We start from the raw sequence: 18,538 nt of genomic DNA on the forward strand, positions 1-18,538 counted from the left end.
ATAGGTACTAACCTCACACTAATACATCCCATCGTCCGTATGCTGAAGGGCGTCGTGGTGACGAATGCGTATGTGCGTGTGTGACTACGTTCGCGGATGCCCAGGTCATGTTGCTCTTCAACATCCTTTGTACATCCCAAGTCTGACTTGACGAACCTCGTGATGATGAATATGTGCTTGGCTGTAGCCTTCTGTACCACCATCCATCATGCGTAATTCCATCTTTGCTTTTTCGATTTGAGGCTTATTACATGTGCCCGCAGCGGCCACTCCCATATCGCCCCGGGGAACACCGACTTAGACCCTGCATAAGCGTGGGGAGGACAACACCCACCTGTCCTCTCTCCTTCGGTTTTTCTTCTATTCGCCATCATCTAGTGACGATCCGATTGCAATTACTCCAAGTCTGCAGCCGGATGGCCTGTCCTCTCACCACCTACCTACCATGTCAGAAAAAGGAGCTCACCGACAGTTTTGATCCAGTAAGGCTGAAGCAAGATGCATCGAGGGCCGCTGCCTGCAAAAAGGCTGCGACCGAGGCTGAGACGATACTTGCGGGCCCGCTAATTCTTGCAGCGCACCTCGGATTCCTGCCTACCAGCACGCATATCGGCGGTCAGCCAAACGACTCAGCCCAGCCGTTCGCGATCAGCCTAGCCTAGCTCAACTTCACTTGCCGAATGGGCTAATTGTATGCATTTCAATTGGCCATTTACTGCATCTAGTACAGCGGGCCACGGCTTGGAATGGGGGAGGGACCTCTCAGCTGTTGACGTTCCCGGCGCCGGTGAGAACTAGAGGGATTGCATCGCCGTACAGTAGACTATCCTTCAGCCGCAATTACGAATGCATCCTATCAGAATAATGATGTGGAGGGTATAAGAAGACTGAGGCTGACTGATTGTGCGACAAACCTATTGTCTCAAGCCTCCGTACTTGCCGTGTGAACAACTTGGTTCTTCTTTAGCGTTCGATCGTTGTTGCACATATACCCCTCGCTGCTTTTTTTTTGGTGGCTTACCTACATATAGTTACAAGATCAGACATCGCAAGCTCGCGTGCTATATATCTTGTCTATTATCGCGGTTTCTCGGAGCTTGTGAGGTCGCGTGGTATCTGGATCCTGACTGCAAAAGTCTGAAAGCGGAAATCACGTACGACTGTTTGTACCGGTAGTGGAAGGAAGCCCCACACAGAAGAGATTCAATTCAATGTAAGTACCATTGCATCACGTCTCTTCCTACAACCCTAGTCCAATATCTTTCTTCGGCGTTATAGTCGTTTCCTGTGCAATTCGCCATTCATACACGTATCCTCGAGCAAAGAAACCTGAGATATGACCCACCAAAAGGATCGTCGTCTTGCTTCGAGCGGAGGAACAGAATCAAACCTAGAAAAGTCACTAACGCGAACATCCAGCACATCCATCAACATGTCCGGTCTAGCTGCAGAGGCGAAAGCGGCATGGGATTCCCATGTTGATACCCGCACAGGAGCTGAGCCTCCCAAACCAGCTGACCCATCCGAACTCAGTACTATGAGAAACGCCATTGGTGGATCTTTCAAAGCAGCCGCAGCTCTGATTGGCGCCGCTGCAGCTCCACTTCCTGACCAAACTGGTGATGGCTCCAAGATTGCGCCAGAAGAGAAGGCCAGCCTCTACAAGAAGATTGAAGGCGGTCTTCGAGACATGTCTCATCTTGGCATCGAGAACATCCAGAGCCTGATGGAGATCCAGAAAGAGAAGATGCTTGGTGGATATACCGATGACAAGACATACCTCATGGAGGGCCTTATCCGGACCGCTGCCGCATTACCTGACGGGTCAAAGACAAGAGAGGCAGTGACGGGTCAGTTTCTGACCCAGCTATGGGGTGACTTACAGCACCCGCCGCAGTCATATCTTGGGGCAAAGTACCAGTACCGTGCCGCGGATGGATCGAATAACAGTCTAGTAAACCCGCAAGTCGGCGCGGCAGGAACACCATACGCGAGAACAGTCAAGCCAGACATGATGCAGACTCCTGCCCGTCCAGATCCTGGTGTTGTGTTCGACAGCATCATGACAAGGAAGCATGCTGAACTGCACCCGAACCGTATTTCAAGTATGCTGTTCTATCTGGCATCCATCATCATCCACGACTGCTTCCGCACAAGTCACGAGGATTACTCGATCTCGATGACATCTTCATACCTCGATCTATCACCATTGTATGGCAGTAACCAGGCCGAACAGGATATGATGAGAACTGGACGAGATGGAAAGATCAAGCCTGACTGCTTCTCGGAAGCAAGACTGTTGTTCTTCCCTCCTGGCGTTGGTGCTATGTTGATCATGTTCAACCGTTTCCACAACTACACGGTCGAGAACCTAGCGGCTATCAACGAACAAGGACGTTTCACGAAGCCTTCGAATGAAGTGCCAAAGTCTACCGGTGACGTCGAAGTCGACAAGAAGACAAAGGAAAAGTATGATGCGGCATGGAAGAAGTACGACAATGACCTGTTCCAGACAGGCCGTCTCATTACTTGCGGACTTTACGTCAACATCATCTTGATCGACTACGTCCGCACCATTCTCGATCTTAACCGGACTGACAGCAACTGGCAGCTGAACCCTCGCGCGGAAGTGAAGGATCTACCCATGGGCATTGGCAACCAAGTCTCTGCTGAGTTCAACCTCGTATATCGATGGCACTCTACAGTCTCTGATCGTGACGAGAAATGGACGCAGGAGATGTGGGACGGTCTCTTCGGTGAAGGTCGCGACCCCAAGACTGTCGGCAAATATGAGTTCCTTGGCCGGTTGAATGAAGTCTACAAGAAGACTGATCCTGATCCCTCGAAGCGCAAGTTCGCTGGTCTGGAGCGAGGTGACAACGGCACACTACCCGACCAAGGTCTGGTAGACATCTTGACATCGAGCATCGAAGACTGTGCCAACTCTTTTGGACCGAACAGAGTCCCTGCCGTCTTCCGCGCTATTGAAGTCCTAGGTATCGAACAAGCACGTACCTGGAATCTGGGATCGCTCAACGAGTTCCGGAAGTACTTCAAGCTAGAGCCACATAACACTTTCGAAGACATCACGTCAGACAAATATGTGCAAGAGCAACTCAAGCACCTCTACGATCACCCCGACAAGGTCGAGATCTACCCAGGTATCGTCGTCGAGGACGCAAAGAAGCCGATGGCTCCTGGTTCAGGCCTCTGTCCTTCGTACACCGTCTCCCGTGCTGTTTTGTCGGACGCCGTTGCGCTGGTCCGTGGCGACAGATTCTACACGCACGACTACAACCCACGCACCTTGACCAATTGGGGCTACCGTCAGGCTGAAAGCGATCTCGGCGTCGACAACGGATGTGTGTTCTACAAGCTCTTCCTCCGCGCTTTCCCACAGCACTTCAAGTACAACAGCGTCTACGCCCACTACCCACTGACTATCCCGTCTGCCATGCAAACCGCTCTGAAAGACCTGAAGAAAGACAATCTATACGACTTCAGCAAGCCAGTAGCAACATCACACCCTCAGTTCGTCAAAGAGTACAAGCTGGCCACCGACATCATGAAGGACCAAACAACCTTCAAAGTCGTCTGGGGCAAGGCCATGGAATATATAATGGGCCCTGCATCCGCCGACTTCATGCTTGCCGGTGACGGACCCAAGAACACTGCCTCCCGTCAAATGGTCAGCAAAGCACTCTACATCTCTGAATGGGACAAGGAAGTACGGAACTACTACACTCTCAAGACGCGAGAACTGTTGAAGGAAAAGAGCGCCAAAATCGCCGACTTCAACCAAGTCGACATCATTCGCTCTATCGGAAACCTTGCGCATGTCCACTTCTGCTCCGAGCTCTTCATGCTGCCGTTGAAGACCGCCGCACAACCCCACGGTATCTTCACGGAGGCCGAACTCTACCTTATCATGTCTTCGGTCTTTGCGCTCATCTTCTTCGACGCAGACCCTGCTTCTTCTTTCCCTTTGCATGTCAAAGCAAGAAAGGCAACGCAGCTACTTGGTAACATCGTCGAGAAGAATGTCAAGGCGATTGCAAGTTCGGGCTTCTTGAGCAGTATCATGGCCACCATCTGGCCGCAGGAAACCGTGCTGAAAAGCTATGGCAAGCATATGATTAAGCGGTTGTTAGAGAGTGGGATGTCGCCGGAGACCTTGACTTGGGGCCATATCCTCGGCACGGCGGGAGGCATGGTATCGAACCAGGGTCAACTCTTCGCTCAGACAATCGAATACTACCTCCTCGGTGCCGGCAAGAAACATTGGGCCGAAATCTCCAGGTTGGCTCAAGATGACAGTGAGGAGTCGTTTGAAAAGTTGATGCACTACACCATGGAGGGCGGAAGGTTGAACGGCGAAACAGGCGTCATTCGCGCCGTTGCCAAACCAACCTCCATCACCGAGGCTGGAAAGACGACAGATCTCAAACCCGGCGACGCCGTCTTTGTAAATCTGCGCACCGCCTCACACGATTCGACCATCTTCCCTAACCCCGATGAAGTCGACATCACCCGCCCACTGGATTCTTACATTCACCTCGGATACGGACCGCACCAGTGTCTCGGACTGCCAATGACGCGCATCACGCTTACGACGATGCTGCGAGAAGTTGCGCGACTGAAGAATCTGAGGCCGGCGCTGGGTCCGCAGGGCAAGATTCACAAGGTCGAGAAGAAGATGGGTCCGGGCGAGGAGAAGTATAGCTATCATGCTTATTTGACGGAGAATCAGGATATGTACTTTCCGTTCCCTTGTGGTAAGTCTTTTTTTTGTTTTGTTTTTTTAACTCGAGTACTCTGTTTCTACTTGTTTGATATGACATTTGCTAACTCGACGTGTAGCGCTGAAGGTATGCTGGGATGATTAGATGGTCTGGGATGACGGGGTTTGAATGTGAGGAGTACGATCACAATTCGTAGTGTACAAAGGGTTTTCTAAGTGCTAAAAGATATTCAAGGAGCATGGGAGTGTACTATGGCTTTCTCTTCAGTAATGTCCTTGTTAGCAGTCATATTGGATACCTGCCAGGCGTTTTGGTATCACGGGTAACAGAATGAAAGAAATGGGTGTTTGCCAATGATAGTGTTCGCCCTAGGCTTCCCTCTTCATCCTAATTACGTCGTACCAACCGCAGCACATTTGGCGCCGAGGTCTAGTCCGTGCTGCTTGATGACGTCCAATGTGAGATCGTAGAGCCTGTCGTGAAGACCAGGTGACGGTGAGACATTCACGATGATCAAATTCGACTGTCAGCTGTAAAACCTTTGAAAGAGTAAATGATGGGGAGAGTGGGTAGCTGTAGGTAGAGCAAAGACCAAAGCGACACGCGACATAAGATCCAAGTGCCAAGAATTATTAGAAGTGATCATAGAATGACGGCTACTGTCAATCCACGGTGAAGGTGAACTTGTATGGAGACAATGATCTCCCCATTAGTCTAGTTCTTTGCCTTATTCATCGTCCCAGCTCAATATGGACATTTGCACTCCATGTCTTGTGCATGTTCGTCACTGTCACAATTGACGGTCGTCATAGAAAGACGACACGCTAAAGGTCAAAAGGGACGCCGCATCTTCTTCAAAAGGTTGCTGCCGAACACGGCGATGGTGAGCATCTTAGTACGATCTCTTCATAGGCGGCACGCTCGCCGCCTCCTGCTCATCCAACGTGTTCATATTCACCGCCCTCGTTCCGAACCTGACCTCCTTCCCTACATTACTCTGCCACGTAAGACTATGTTTCATCCACTCTTCATCATCTCGCTCTTTAAAGTCGTCTCTTGCGTGCGCGCCTCTACTCTCCGTCCTTGTTAATGCCGCCTTGCTCGTCTGACTTGCATTGGTAAGAAGATTTCGCAGTTCGAGTGTCTCAATGAGGTCGGAGTTCCAGATCAAGGACCGATCTGTGACGCGTAGGTCGGTGGTGTACTTGTTCTCAATGTCACCGAGTTGTGTGTTGCCTTTGGATAAAGAGTCATGAGTGCGAAACACAGCAGTTGTAGATTGCATGGTGCTTTGCATAGAGTTTCGTAGACTGGATGTTGGCGTGCTGCCGTTGGACTCTAGGAAAGTGTTGATCTCGCTGATGGAATCGAGACCGATGTTGTCAGGAGCTGGGTGATGTGCTTCCGATGGCGAGTGATTGGCAGAGATGTGTAGTGCTGTCGCTCGACCCTAGGTGAATGTCAGCAACTAAGACTGGTCAGATGTGTTCTTAGTGCTTACGAAAACTACGATGTCAAGCAAGGAATTTGCTCCCAATCGATTCGCGCCATGCACGCTTACACATGCAGCCTCGCCAGCTGCATACAACCCTTGAACAACATCTTCTTTGCCACTCTTCGCATCAACATCTAGTACCTGCCCATGGTAGTTGGTTGGTATGCCGCCCATACAGTAATGTACTGTTGGTAATACGGGTATCGGCTCTCTTGTTATATCGATGCCAGCAAAGATACCAGCTGTTTCGGCGATTCCAGGCAATCTTTCCATGATGACGTCCTTTGGTAGGTGCGATAGTTGGAGATGTATGTGGTCCTTGTTTGGTCCACAGCCGCGGCCTTCTAGGATCTCAAGGTTCATAGAGCGTGAGACGACATCACGCGACGCGAGATCTTTCGCAGTGGGAGCATATCGTTCCATGAAGCGTTCGCCTTCGCTGTTGAGAAGATAGCCGCCTTCGCCACGAGCGCCTTCTGTGATCAGGACCTAGACTCGTCGTCAGTCGAGATAAGTCATGCTATCGTCGGTGTTGTGTACGTACGCCTGCGCCGTAGATGCCGGAAGGGTGGAACTGCACGAACTCCATGTCTTGTAGCGGTAGCCCTGCTCTCGAGACCATCGCACTGCCATCGCCCGTGCTTGTATGCGCGCTTGTCGCACTAAAGTATGCTCTTCCGTATCCTCCCGTTGCCAGCACCGTATTTTTGGCGAATATCCTGTGCGTCGTTCCGTCCTCCATGTTCATAGCCGTTATGCCAACGCACTTGCCCTCGCTCATCATCAAGTCCAGCGCAAACCATTCAATGAAGAACTGCACGCCTTCTTTCAGACTCTGCCCATAGAGTGTATGGAGCATTGCATGCCCAGTGCGATCTGCCGCACATGCCGTTCTATAGGCCTGTCCACCCCTGCCATACTTCAATGACTGTCCACCTAATGCTCGCTGATATATCGTTCCTTCGTTTGTCCGACTAAATGGCATGCCATAGTTCTCAAGTTCAACGACCGCTGGGACGGCTTCGCGCGTCATATAGTGGATGGCGTCCTGATCACCGAGCCAGTCCGACCCTGGCAACAGGATCAGTATATATTCCCCATGGCTTTGGTATACTTGCAACCTCACCCTTTATTGTATCGTACATGTGCCAGCGCCAGTCATCTTCTGTCATGTTGCCTAGCGCGGCATTTATTCCACCCTGTGCTGCGACTGTGTGCGATCGGGTAGGAAAGAGTTTCGACACGCATGCAGTCTTGAGTCCAGCTTCCGTGAGTCCTACAGCAGCTCGAAGGCCCGCACCGCCTGCTCCAACAACAATTGCACTGTAACGGAGTCAGCTAGAGGCGACCTGATCGATCGGAAGTTACTCACTCGTAGTGATGGTCAATGACCGTCAAGTTCTTGACATTTGGCCCATTCACTGAGGCGAAATTGCTCCGCTGTCTTGGGCAAATCGACTGCCGACGAGCACTGTACTGGTGGCGCGAGACGGCTCGCGCAAAGGCACGCATCATGAGGAGTGATGTACGAGAAAAGAATTCATTGGACGTTAGCTACAAAAAAGAAGGGACTTGTAGATGTCTAGATAGCAGATGCAAGTGTTAGCACCAGCCGCGCTAGCATGTAGCCATTCGGTATACCCCTCTGAACAGCTCATCCTCGGCTGTATAAGAATCGAAGGCGGAGGTCTGAGATGTAACGCGACTGGGGAAACTTCTATGACGGGTAGCGCCAGATGCTATCAGCTCCTTCCTCTGGATGTAGGAAGTCGGGTATAATGGTTTTATGGCACACTTGCGTTGCGACAAGGCGCGTCGCCCAATAAAGCTCGATGGTTTGCGGGGTAGACGAGTGAAAGCTGGAGATGCCCGACGCGTCGAATGTTCGGTCAGCCAAGCACTCGGAAATAGCGACGCTAGCCAATCGGTGATAATACATTACGCAAGGCAAGAAACCGATCACTTTCGTCGGCTATACGACCTTCTACTAAGACAAGCTCATCAAAAGCTCTGAGCATGCTGCAATGCATACTATCCCCAGAATATGCACCTTGTGGTGCTTGGCTATGGCAATTTATATAGCGCTAGAGTGTGCGCCCTTGGATGACGTCACGCGAGTACGGGCTATACGTAGCCAGAGCGAGGATGTTATGATTGCATACACCCAATCTTGATAAATCGAGAAAAGATCGAATACATGCATACTCGAATGTTCGTTGCTATTTTGTAACAGAATGAACGTAACATTAGTGTGCGTAGACAGCCACCCAGGTTCTGTGGTGGAGAGTTGAGGGCGTAGGAAGGGCTGAAGTGGATGCCACGGATACCTTGAAGCGATGTCTGCCATCTCAGTGTGCTACCGAAGGGCGAATTCTTCAGCTCTTTAAGATCTAGCTCGAGGACTTTACTTTATCTTGCTTCAGCGAGATACCATGGACTGATATGACAACGTCCTCCCTGATAACCGAGTGGGCAAAAGCCTGCCATGCAGACCAACTTGCCAACTATCCGCCTGACAACGTATCTACGCAACTCATCGTCATTATCGACCAAACGCTCTCTTCTCAGACCTCACCGACAGCCTCCGCTGCCGCGACGGCAAACCTAATTCAGTCTGAACACGACATAACCCACGGATTGTCATGCCTGATAGGCCTCTTCCTCTTCGCCGCTGGACAAAACACTAGTCTCGACTCACTAGAGCTCCTCGTATCCTACCTCGTCGAACTAGCCAAACGACCCGATGCCATCAACGAGGGCCCCGAACCCAAGGTATGGGACGAAGGCGGAGGCGTGATGCACGAGATACCATCCGGTGCGCCAATCATTGTGGAAGGAAAGCAGCTATGGGCCGAGTTACCGATGTTAAGTTGGAACATCACTGAATGGTTTCAAGGTATGTCAGATTGAACATTACTCTCTGTTTTCTCATTTGCAACGTCGTGAGTAACTGCAAAGTAGGACCTGAGCTGTGGACTCACAGCCATTGTAATCCAACAACACCAGAGGTTGCGGCGGCTAAATGGGTGGACATGAACAAGCTGATCGCGATCATCGCACGAAATCTTGATGCCCAGGTTCTACCATCACTCGCCGGTTACATTAATCTCTCCCGTATAACTTTGTCCATGGCACTGGAACATAGTCCCAACACACGGCTGGGCAAGAACACGTCGATACATCTACCCGCCGCTGCGTTATGGTTTTCGGTCGCGGGTGAGGAGCTGAAGAGGATGTGTGAGGCCGGCGAGCAGAAGATGGCTGCTGGAGATATTTGGGCAGAAAGAGTAAGGGATAAAGGGAGCGGAGACAGTGAGGTGGTTGATGTGACCAGATTACAGTTCTGGAAAGAGAGGTTGGCAGAGTTACATCAGATGTGAAGAGGTTTTACTGTCCCTTATATGCTATTACTTAGCTGTGTACGTGGCTTCGTCTACAGATATTCGAAGGTTATATCTTCCCTTAATGCCTGGGTACATACCAAATACTTGCTTCAGCTTTCTTCTGACAATCACTACTAAGTTCAACCTCGCAAGCGGTGCTATCGTCATCTAGTTTCCCAATATTTCCCGCTGGTGTTACTGGCGTTAGCGGCGTCTCAGTTACCACAGGTCTTATCCCAACACCTATTCTGCTAAGCTGTGGCTCTAGAGCAGAAAGGGTACTACCCACATTCTTGTTTACAGTAGGCCGTTTAGGCCGATCCTTAACACTTTGTTTCCTGGACAAACGGCGTTGGGGTATTTGAATTGGCATGCCGTTGTTGAACAAAGGAATTAGTTGTGTTGCGACGAAGGAATCTTTGCGTCTACTATCTCTGGGAGGGGACGAGGCGATGGACGTTTCGGTTGTAGAAACAGATGTCGACCTTGCTCGGCTGAAGGCTGATGATTTCGATGAGTCATCTGTGTACCGGGTACATCTCGATGTTGGACGGCTACCAGTCGGTGATTCAAGAGTGTACTTGGTCGCTAGTGAAACCAGACGGCTAGCATGCAGCGTCTCGTTTTCGTCGCACTCGAATAAAGCCAGGGGCGAGGGTTGTAAAGTGCTACGAAGGCTCAAGCAGTTCATCTCGGGTGGCTGTAGCTGAGTGCACAACAAGTGAATGTGTGGTAAATTGCTGAATGCCCAGAAAGCGCTCTACAAAGTGGTTGCCTGCACTTTCACCTTTGCAATCAGTAGGGCATCGAATTCCTTTCAGACAATTCTAGAACTCGCTTCGAGTGTGTTCGAAGGATCTTTATAGGATATTTCAGCACTTCAAACCATCTGTGAACTGCATCGTTGTCGTGAACCGACCACGTATCTGTAAAGTGAGTGAATAGTACGACTTGGCACAAAGCACACAACAATATTTTATCAATTTATCACGCCTTCGGTCTATTAAAGGGCCGCCCTCTGCTGACTAGGCAGAGTCACTTGTGAAACAACAACCTTCTTCCACTCTTCCTGACCCTTTGTGATTTCAGGTTTCCTCGCCTCATACTTTTTGGCCCAACTAACAATATCGTACGAATGCTGCAACTTGCTCGCCCAAGTCAAACAACTCCATTTCGAGTCTTCCTCCCATACCGGAAATATACCGCCGTCCTGGCTGACAGTCAATTTGCCTCTAGTACCACAGGTCGTGCACCCGATTGCATTCTTGCCATGCTCCGGTAGGAATTCGATCTTGGAGAGATGACAATGCGGACATGCGCCTACTTCTTCGTCGCCGAGATATTTTGCTTCGTCGTACGGTTTGCCCAATTCACTTGCGATATTCTGACCCATGCGCTTGGCCCGTGCGATAAGATCATCGTGTAAACACACTGCTCCGGATAATCCCAAATCCTGACCGATGAATTGATCTACAATCTTGGCATGCAGACCATAAAACAGCAAGTGCAGAGTGGGCAGAGCCATGGTAAATTGATCTGGTGTTGAAGAACCTCCCACTGCGATAAAGCCCAATACTCGCGGTTTTGTTAGTCGTGGGTCAAGTTTGCCAGGATTGAATGTTTTGCCAAATGTAACGTCGAGGGATGGTCCGCCAATTCTGTCCATGAGGAGTTTCAATGTTCCTGGAGGTTGGTGGCTGTACGTAGGTGTAGAAACAATGATTGCATCAGCGTCCAGGATAGCTTCGCGGACAGCAGCTCGATCGTCGGGCGCATTGTTAGAGGCGGCATTGAGTTTTGAAGCAAGGTCGAAGCCAACAGGGCTATCCAGAGGTGCTGGATTCGTCGGTATGGAAATGGAAGGAACATGTATCCATGACGTTGTAATGGTAGAGTCAGACTCGGCAGCTGCTGTCAAGGCAGCTTTGAGTAGGATCTCTGAGTTTCCAGACGGTGTGCCGTTTACGAGACCGAGTATATGCATTGTCTGGTTTGCTGGTTCTAGTCGGATAGTTCGACACAAATGGTTATCTGCTATTGATATATATACAGGAAATCGAGAGGGGCCACTGACATACCTCAGATGTGCGGTCCAAATCTAAGTCCGGTTTCGGAATGTGGAGGAAATGTGGTGGGGAAATCCGACCCTGCCCTACTGGTGTTGGCAATCGGCCCTGTTGCTGTAAATTAAGTTAAAGACACTGAGCAGCGTGGAGAAGATAAAAGGCACAATGTGTAAACTCTTTCCAAATAATCCATTGGATACAGTACATTATTGTGTGCCAACAGTTGCTTGACCAGAATGTCAAAAGGCTGGCTAATACCAGTCGAGATTAGAGTAACAGTGATAGCAACGCTCACCCAGGTATTGAACGCCGTCCATATGCAAACGCCAGCGGCTATCCATCCGCCCAGGCCATGCAATCTCGTCCTCATAAACCATAAATCCATAATCATAATACATTGATGTTGTGTCAGTTGCGCCATTTCCATGCCAAAACTCCAATCAATCCCAACTTTTTCATATCGCGGTCATCGTTGCATATACATGCCAGTCGTAACCATGACGTTGCCGTAACGCTCGTTAGCGCGCCACAAGTACTTGAGGAAAACAATAGCTTTCAGGTAAGCTTTCATAATTCGCCTTCGTCGCGCCCGATCGGCTTCAAGGATGCTGCGCAATGCCTTTGATACCGCGAAAGGCGATGCGACTCTTCGGGAAGGCGACTGGATAATTGCCGGCCAGGATGACGCTCGGGTAAGCGTGGGTGGGCACATGCTCGACGCCTCGGGTAAGAAAACATCTGGTGTCTCTGGCGCGTCGTTTAGTGAGACAGGACCGAATTCTGCGTCGAGAGCTTCGTATTCGAAGACTTCTGGAATGCTCCCGAGCGTAGGTGAGAAGGCAGACGATCGCGGAGTGCCGGGCTGGTGTGACATGTCGGTGGTAGACTTTTCTTTTGGCATTTGGTGCCCTTTCCGTGGTGGTGGTGAGGGACGAACAGTCTTCTGTCTGGGTGCGCGTGGTGAGAGAGGAATGGAGGCAGTTGGGGTAGATGGCCAGAGCGGAACCGAGAAACGCCTAAACATTGAACCCGTTTGTTTTGCTGATCCGTGATTGAGAAGAGCGTCGCATCGTGGCGGTGAAAACAGCAGCATGTCGAACAGTGAATACGTGTGACGCGCGGAACGAGTCTTACACGACGAGGCTGAAATCAGGGATGAAGACTGGGAAAACGAAGGAAAGCAGCGAGATGGCGGCAATGTGTAATAAGGCTGGTTCACCAAATTGTTAGTCGCGTATATAAACAGCAGATCCCCGTATCTGCAGGACGGAAAGGGCACTAGGCAATGGGGCCCAATGATATTAGCATACTGATGACGGTGATCGTGTGGACAAACGCGTTTGTTTTCGAGACAACACACTGGCAAGCCGCCTTCCCGCTGTCACACGAGCTGACGACGAGCTGACTCTGAGTGAGGTTGTCAGTCGAAACTGCTTGATATTCTTGGGTGCTTTGGAAAGCGTTCAATTTTACCCCGCGGCGGCATTGTGCGATTGTAAAAGAGGAATGACGTCGCTATGGAAAAGTTTTGGATCGAGAGATCGAGAACTCACATCAACCGGCGCAGAAGCCGCCAACGGTAACGCTAGTGCCTAGTCCAATCACATGCCACACACCCCTTCCCGTCCCCAGTTCCTTCACACCACCATTCACTGCTGTTACACATGGCTCGGGGTGATACGCCCTGCTGTGTAGCCGCCTGATGCAGCAAATCGCAGATTGAACGTGCATATCCTTTCCTACGTCACCGGGTAAGAAGAGCCTTGACATGTCGCTGTCGCTGTCGCTGTCTGGGCAGCTTACATGTACGCCGCGGGCGCTCTTTCCCTGGCCAGCTCCTCACCGATGAGCGCATGTGCTGGCTTTTGCACGTTTCAAGAGAGATGCAATAGGGAAGATTCGCGACAAGCAATCAGCCATCGCACTCTGCGCTCAGAATTATGGAGAAAGAACTGTAGACCCTTGTAGGGTCGGTCGTACCCAACCGCCTGTTTGGGATGCGGAGAAGCTATAGCTATACAGCTCAGAGCTCCTCATCCCACTTGTTGGCCACTTTCACTTTCTGGCTCACGACGAAATCCCTCATCTTTACTCTCCTACGCTGACGCTCTTGAATCTACCGAAACGACGGGGTAAACGTAAACACCAACGGCATGACGTACACTAGGAAGCAGGTCGTGACCTGCCTCAGTGTGCTAGTAAGTCCCACATCGCGATGCCAGCCTTGCACGTGCGCCGATTAACAATGTCCAGTATCTTGTAATTGCGACGGCACTCGCAGGGTAATAAACACCATGTTAACCGACGATGCTAGGCCCGCGCTAACAGTTCTCCACCAGCTACGCTGCCTCCCGCGCGAACGCTCGTTCTGTGCCCATCTCCGACACCTTGACCGGCTTCACTACGGCTCTTCCCATCGTCTCAGGCCTCCTGCTGGAATGCGGCTATGACTTTACGCGTCGACAAGAGCGTCGCCAGCACTTGAGCCGTGGCGAGATTCAGCGCCCGCCGCTTGTCATCATCGCAAACACGCTCATCTTCATCTACTCCACCGTCGTGATTACCCTTGCGGGCACGCATGCTGCGCCGCCTTCTGGCCTGGATTGCGGATTGCATGAGCGCTGGCAGACGCTGTTTAAGAAGAAGGATGCGAGTGCCATCCGCCAGATCCAGGATGCTTTCGAGTGCTGCGGCTTCGTGAATTCGCGGGACATGGCATGGCCGTTTCCAGACAAAACACACAAAGCAGACGCATGCGAAGTTACATATCATGGCAGAATGAACGGATGCCTGAGAGCCTGGAAGGCTGAAGAGCAGGTCATCGCCGGCATACTCATGGTCGTTGTCGGCATGGTCTTCATCTGGCAGGTTAGTCGCGGTGTCTGTAGCGTTGTGGGAAGCCGATACTGACATGTTCTCCTAGTTCGCCATCATCGCTATCCCTACGCAGAAAGAGTCGTGGCTGCATCGCATTGCACCCGAACGCATCTCACGCATGATCGCTGACGAGCGACACGGCGATGCTGACCCGAGACGTGCCATCGACTTCATGCCCGGTTACAGCAGCAATCGCTATTCCGACCGCATCGAGGAGGAGACTGAAGAGGCCACCGAAGACGGCCGGGATAATGTACGTGCGATCGAAGAGGGCAATCGTCGCCTTGACGGCGCCTTGCCGAGACACGTTGGCAGCGATCTGCAGCCCAGTGTTGAGAACGAGTGGGCGAGGAATTAGGGACTTGCGTCTATACGAGAGACGGTGGGATGCGCCTGCGGTCGAGACACTCGAGGAATGACATTGCGAATAAGCCATTTGCGCACGCTCTTGGATGACTTATGGTTCCGCGCATCTCCACAAAGATCGTCTCGTAACGGCGCAAAATCTGGCAGCCATATTACAAACCGTCACCACGAAGGACTGATCCTTTCGGGGCTAATGAATGAGTACAGCATACGCTAAACAGTGCATGATGGCTTCCCGGCATGGTTGCTAGGGAGGCTACACGGTAACAGGAAGTCTGAGATTTTATCCATTCGCTTCTTGTATCTTCCATGTATCATGGACAAGGCAGATTCATATTCTTGAGCAAGCAAGACAACGCAATGTTCAGATGACACCACCACTGGTGAGATTGTCTCGTGCATTGTTAGCCTTCAATACATATATTCCCCCAAGTCAACCCACAATGCATTCTAACACTAGTTTCGCTATATACTCAACACTCAACACAGCACTGTTCCCTTGCGGTATAATAGGCACTATAAACTCACGATACTGGGACTACTGACTACAAAAAACCAACTCTCTGACTAGCAGACTCCCTTCTCATCACACTCATTCTTGCAAACTTACATTCGATCTACCGACGAATTACCAAAACTATACTCAGCACTACATCAATGACGGACATGTCTTCCCCTTCCACTTCCAATCTCTCAGCACCTAGACGTATCCCTACGACTACTTTCGACTCCATCCTACCACCTGAAAAGATCTCCACCTGGGAGATGGAGGACGCGGCCGCGAAGAAGAAGCGCTCCTCCGCGGAGCTTGCTGCCTCGGCAAAGTCTAAGGCTGGTGCTACCGTGAAGTCGGCCTTGACCAAGGCTGATCAGTTGAAGAAGGCAGTAAGCACGGCGAAAGCGAAGCGGGATACTGATAAGCAGATCAGGAAGGCTGAGAAGGAACATCAGAAGGCAAGCGGCTGACGGGACGGCTGCGACGTAGTAGTCTGAGGAAGACTGTGAGAGAAGATGCTTTCCTAGTAATCTGAGTCATTGGTATTTTGTAAGCGAACATACAGCTGTGGGAGGTAGATGAATTTGATAATGACCGTTCTTATTCTGACTTTCGTAAAGGCTAATATAACGAATTCGACTGATACACCTTTCAAACAGCGGGTTCAATATCCTCCAGCATCGAAACCAGCGTCACATGTCCTTTTTCATTCGCGGTAGGAAGCGATGTCAGTCTTGGGTCATCATTCAGAGATTTGATACAAACTGAACCAGGCCACTGCCCTTCTCCCCAAGACTTGATCACTGTCAAAGCATTCGACTGACCCCTAGTAGCATCAGGCTGATCTGGGATTGCTTCAGGATCCATGGCACCGTTTCCAGCAGACATATCTTCTTCTACACGAGACTTTGTGTGGCCTTTTTCGGCGTTGTTATCAGTGTGTCCAACACAAGTAGAACCGAGGTTGGTACTCTGCTCACTGAGAAAACTACTCTCGTCTTCTAGAGCATTCGCGTCAGTTGGTTCGGATGTGACTGCTACCTCCAACGTGCTTCTCCCTTCGCTAGTCAGGTTCGTCGTGTCTGTGACCGCAGCATGCGACTCAAGTGGTGAATCTTCCAAGGGATGCTTCATATCGCTGTCATAGCCGTCAAGTACAGCCTCCGGACAGTCGAAATAATGTTCTGCCTCCAATGGATCCTCTGCTTCATCCTTCTCAGCTCCCTTCTTCTCGCTGGTGAGAGCTGGTTGGATAGAGCCACTGTCGCCAGTCGGAGCGAGTACAGGGAGTACAGGTAGTTGTTCAGCAAGCTCGATATCTTTATAAACACCTTCGGCGGTACCATCTCCCAAATCTCCTTGAACTGTAGGCTCATCATTGAATTTGGCTTCTTCAATTGCTCTCTCTTCCGCTTCTTCCTCTTGTTTGACCGCCTCCCTAGCGGCCTTTTTTCCTTTCTTGGCCTTCTTCGGCTTTTCTTTAGCCGGCTCATAGGTAGCATCAGATTCGGAAGACTTGTCTTCAGATAGAGTAGTGTCAGACCGATCTCTCCATAAAGCCTGAATCGCATCGGTACCGCCAACAAGGCTATCATACAATAGATCTAGGCTTCCGCTCACAGAGATCATGGGTTCTTGATGCTCTTTGACTGTGTTATCTAGCAACGAAGCTTCTTGACGATCCAATTCAGCCCTCTTTTCCGCAAACGTAGTTTTGATTTTGCCCAATTTACGGTTCAGTAAAGCTTTGTCGCTCACCAACTCTTCGATAGCATGCTGAGTCTTCTGTCGTATAGTGGAGATGAGGTTGATGCACCTATCGTCCTGTATGAGTCGCGCCAGTACTACAGCATCGGCAAGACGCTCTAAGAGTTTGTTCGAAGTAAGACGAGCTCGATGAACGGCGTCATGTCGTAGCTGAACAATTGAGTCTAGGAGACTAGGTAAAGGCTTACCAACCTCCTGCGCACTATTCAGACCACACTCTTTCTGGTAAGTAAGTAGGACTTTTGGCCATCGATTGAGTTCCACTGCTTCGGCGCAATCCCAGCCTTCTTTCTGCAAGATACCACCTAGCCGTTCCTGTGCGAAGGTGAAACAGGCCCTTTCAAGGGCGTATTGGACTCGAACAAGAATTCGATGCTGATCCCAGAGCGGTAAGCATACGGTATCGAGCGTCTGTGTAGCTACTTTCTCCCGTGTGTAAGATTGTTGTGTAACTTCCGGTACTGGAGGTGTAGTCTCAACGATCGCTTGAACTTGCATAAATTAGCTTGATCTGAATGATTGGTAAGTCTACATACCAGGTTCGCATGGTTTCTTCTCCACACTCTTGGGAACTTCTACTTTATCCGCTGTAACCTTAGGTACAGATGTGGTTGGTTGATTGATTGGAATTGGGGCCACCTCGAAGAGATCAGGAAACCGCAGTCTTGCCTTCGCGCTTGAACTAAAGATCTGGTCTTCCAACAAGGTCTTGGCCACCTCGCCAACGCTGTTGAGGCCATATTTCATAGTGAGCTCTCTGACTTTGATATCAGGCTTTTGATAATGCTTCTGAATTAGTTTGCGAACGGCTTTCAGTTTGCGAATGTGGGAGTCTTCTCCGACAAAGATGCCTTGAAAAGTCTGGTAGACGAGCTTGTCTGTAAGCGGTGGGTTAACCATCGTATTTTATACACGAATTTGTAGATAAGGACGAAGAAGGATCGCTGGCTGTGAAGTCGCTGTTCCAGCCTTTCTGTTTGGCTGACTATATGTAAAGGCACCCCAACAGCTGCGCCTCAATTCTGCCTAGGTGCAGGTGGGCTTGCGCATGAACAAACAGCAGGAAGCACACCCCACCTAGATCGATTGCCTGACGAATGACCGATTAAACTTAACACCATTCGTGTTGACGAGGCTCCGAGCAACTGACGTGGCTTTCTGCAATGAGAATAAAACAAGCGCTTTACAGATCGAGCACCAGCACGTTGCGCACTCCAGCTTGTACGAGGAGTCGTCACATTCTCATCTCCTCAGGTTCGCTTTGATCGTGCTTCAGGTAATGTTTCTACTGATACGTTGCGTCGCATTGATATGTCGCAGTCATCATCCGATAGTGTTCAATGGAG

The 18,538-nt window shown here is 50.5% G+C and overlaps 8 protein-coding genes across 8 annotated transcripts; 4 read left to right on the plus strand and 4 right to left on the minus strand.

The window, feature by feature from the left end:
- Window positions 1-1,432: 1,432 nt before the first annotated feature.
- GT037_005532 (heme peroxidase) lies at window positions 1,433-4,886 on the plus strand (the record flags this gene model as incomplete). The annotated part of the gene is made up of 2 exons (XM_038930579.1): window positions 1,433-4,775; window positions 4,861-4,886. The coding sequence occupies 2 exons, from the start codon at window positions 1,433-1,435 to the stop codon at window positions 4,884-4,886; spliced, it is 3,369 nt and encodes a 1,122-aa protein (XP_038786268.1).
- A 748-nt stretch (window positions 4,887-5,634) lies between these two features.
- Window positions 5,635-7,749, minus strand: GT037_005533 (uncharacterized protein; the record flags this gene model as incomplete). Its single annotated transcript, XM_038930580.1, has 5 exons — window positions 5,635-6,192; window positions 6,244-6,726; window positions 6,782-7,308; window positions 7,364-7,560; window positions 7,610-7,749. 5 exons carry the CDS (start codon window positions 7,747-7,749, stop codon window positions 5,635-5,637), a joined length of 1,905 nt encoding a protein of 634 aa, XP_038786269.1.
- Window positions 7,750-8,679: 930 nt separating this feature from the next.
- Window positions 8,680-9,617, plus strand: GT037_005534 (uncharacterized protein; the record flags this gene model as incomplete). The annotated part of the gene is made up of 2 exons (XM_038930581.1): window positions 8,680-9,133; window positions 9,199-9,617. The coding sequence occupies 2 exons, from the start codon at window positions 8,680-8,682 to the stop codon at window positions 9,615-9,617; spliced, it is 873 nt and encodes a 290-aa protein (XP_038786270.1).
- Window positions 9,618-10,623: 1,006 nt separating this feature from the next.
- Window positions 10,624-11,604, minus strand: GT037_005535 (flavoprotein; the record flags this gene model as incomplete). Its single annotated transcript, XM_038930582.1, has 1 exon — window positions 10,624-11,604. One exon carries the CDS (start codon window positions 11,602-11,604, stop codon window positions 10,624-10,626), a length of 981 nt encoding a protein of 326 aa, XP_038786271.1.
- Window positions 11,605-12,152: 548 nt separating this feature from the next.
- GT037_005536 (uncharacterized protein) lies at window positions 12,153-12,779 on the minus strand (the record flags this gene model as incomplete). The annotated part of the gene is made up of 1 exon (XM_038930583.1): window positions 12,153-12,779. The coding sequence occupies one exon, from the start codon at window positions 12,777-12,779 to the stop codon at window positions 12,153-12,155; it is 627 nt and encodes a 208-aa protein (XP_038786272.1).
- A 1,060-nt stretch (window positions 12,780-13,839) lies between these two features.
- Window positions 13,840-14,921, plus strand: GT037_005537 (tetraspanin tsp3; the record flags this gene model as incomplete). The annotated part of the gene is made up of 4 exons (XM_038930584.1): window positions 13,840-13,884; window positions 13,940-13,968; window positions 14,026-14,554; window positions 14,610-14,921. The coding sequence occupies 4 exons, from the start codon at window positions 13,840-13,842 to the stop codon at window positions 14,919-14,921; spliced, it is 915 nt and encodes a 304-aa protein (XP_038786273.1).
- Window positions 14,922-15,595: 674 nt separating this feature from the next.
- On the plus strand, window positions 15,596-15,895 carry GT037_005538 (uncharacterized protein; the record flags this gene model as incomplete). The annotated part of the gene is made up of 1 exon (XM_038930585.1): window positions 15,596-15,895. One exon carries the CDS (start codon window positions 15,596-15,598, stop codon window positions 15,893-15,895), a length of 300 nt encoding a protein of 99 aa, XP_038786274.1.
- A 181-nt stretch (window positions 15,896-16,076) lies between these two features.
- GT037_005539 (uncharacterized protein) lies at window positions 16,077-18,092 on the minus strand (the record flags this gene model as incomplete). Its single annotated transcript, XM_038930586.1, has 2 exons — window positions 16,077-17,683; window positions 17,729-18,092. 2 exons carry the CDS (start codon window positions 18,090-18,092, stop codon window positions 16,077-16,079), a joined length of 1,971 nt encoding a protein of 656 aa, XP_038786275.1.
- Window positions 18,093-18,538: the final 446 nt, after the last annotated feature.

The sequence above is a fragment of the Alternaria burnsii genome (assembly GCF_013036055.1).
Source record: "Alternaria burnsii strain CBS107.38 chromosome Unknown 732, whole genome shotgun sequence".
Classification (NCBI taxonomy): Eukaryota; Fungi; Ascomycota; class Dothideomycetes; order Pleosporales; family Pleosporaceae; genus Alternaria; species Alternaria burnsii.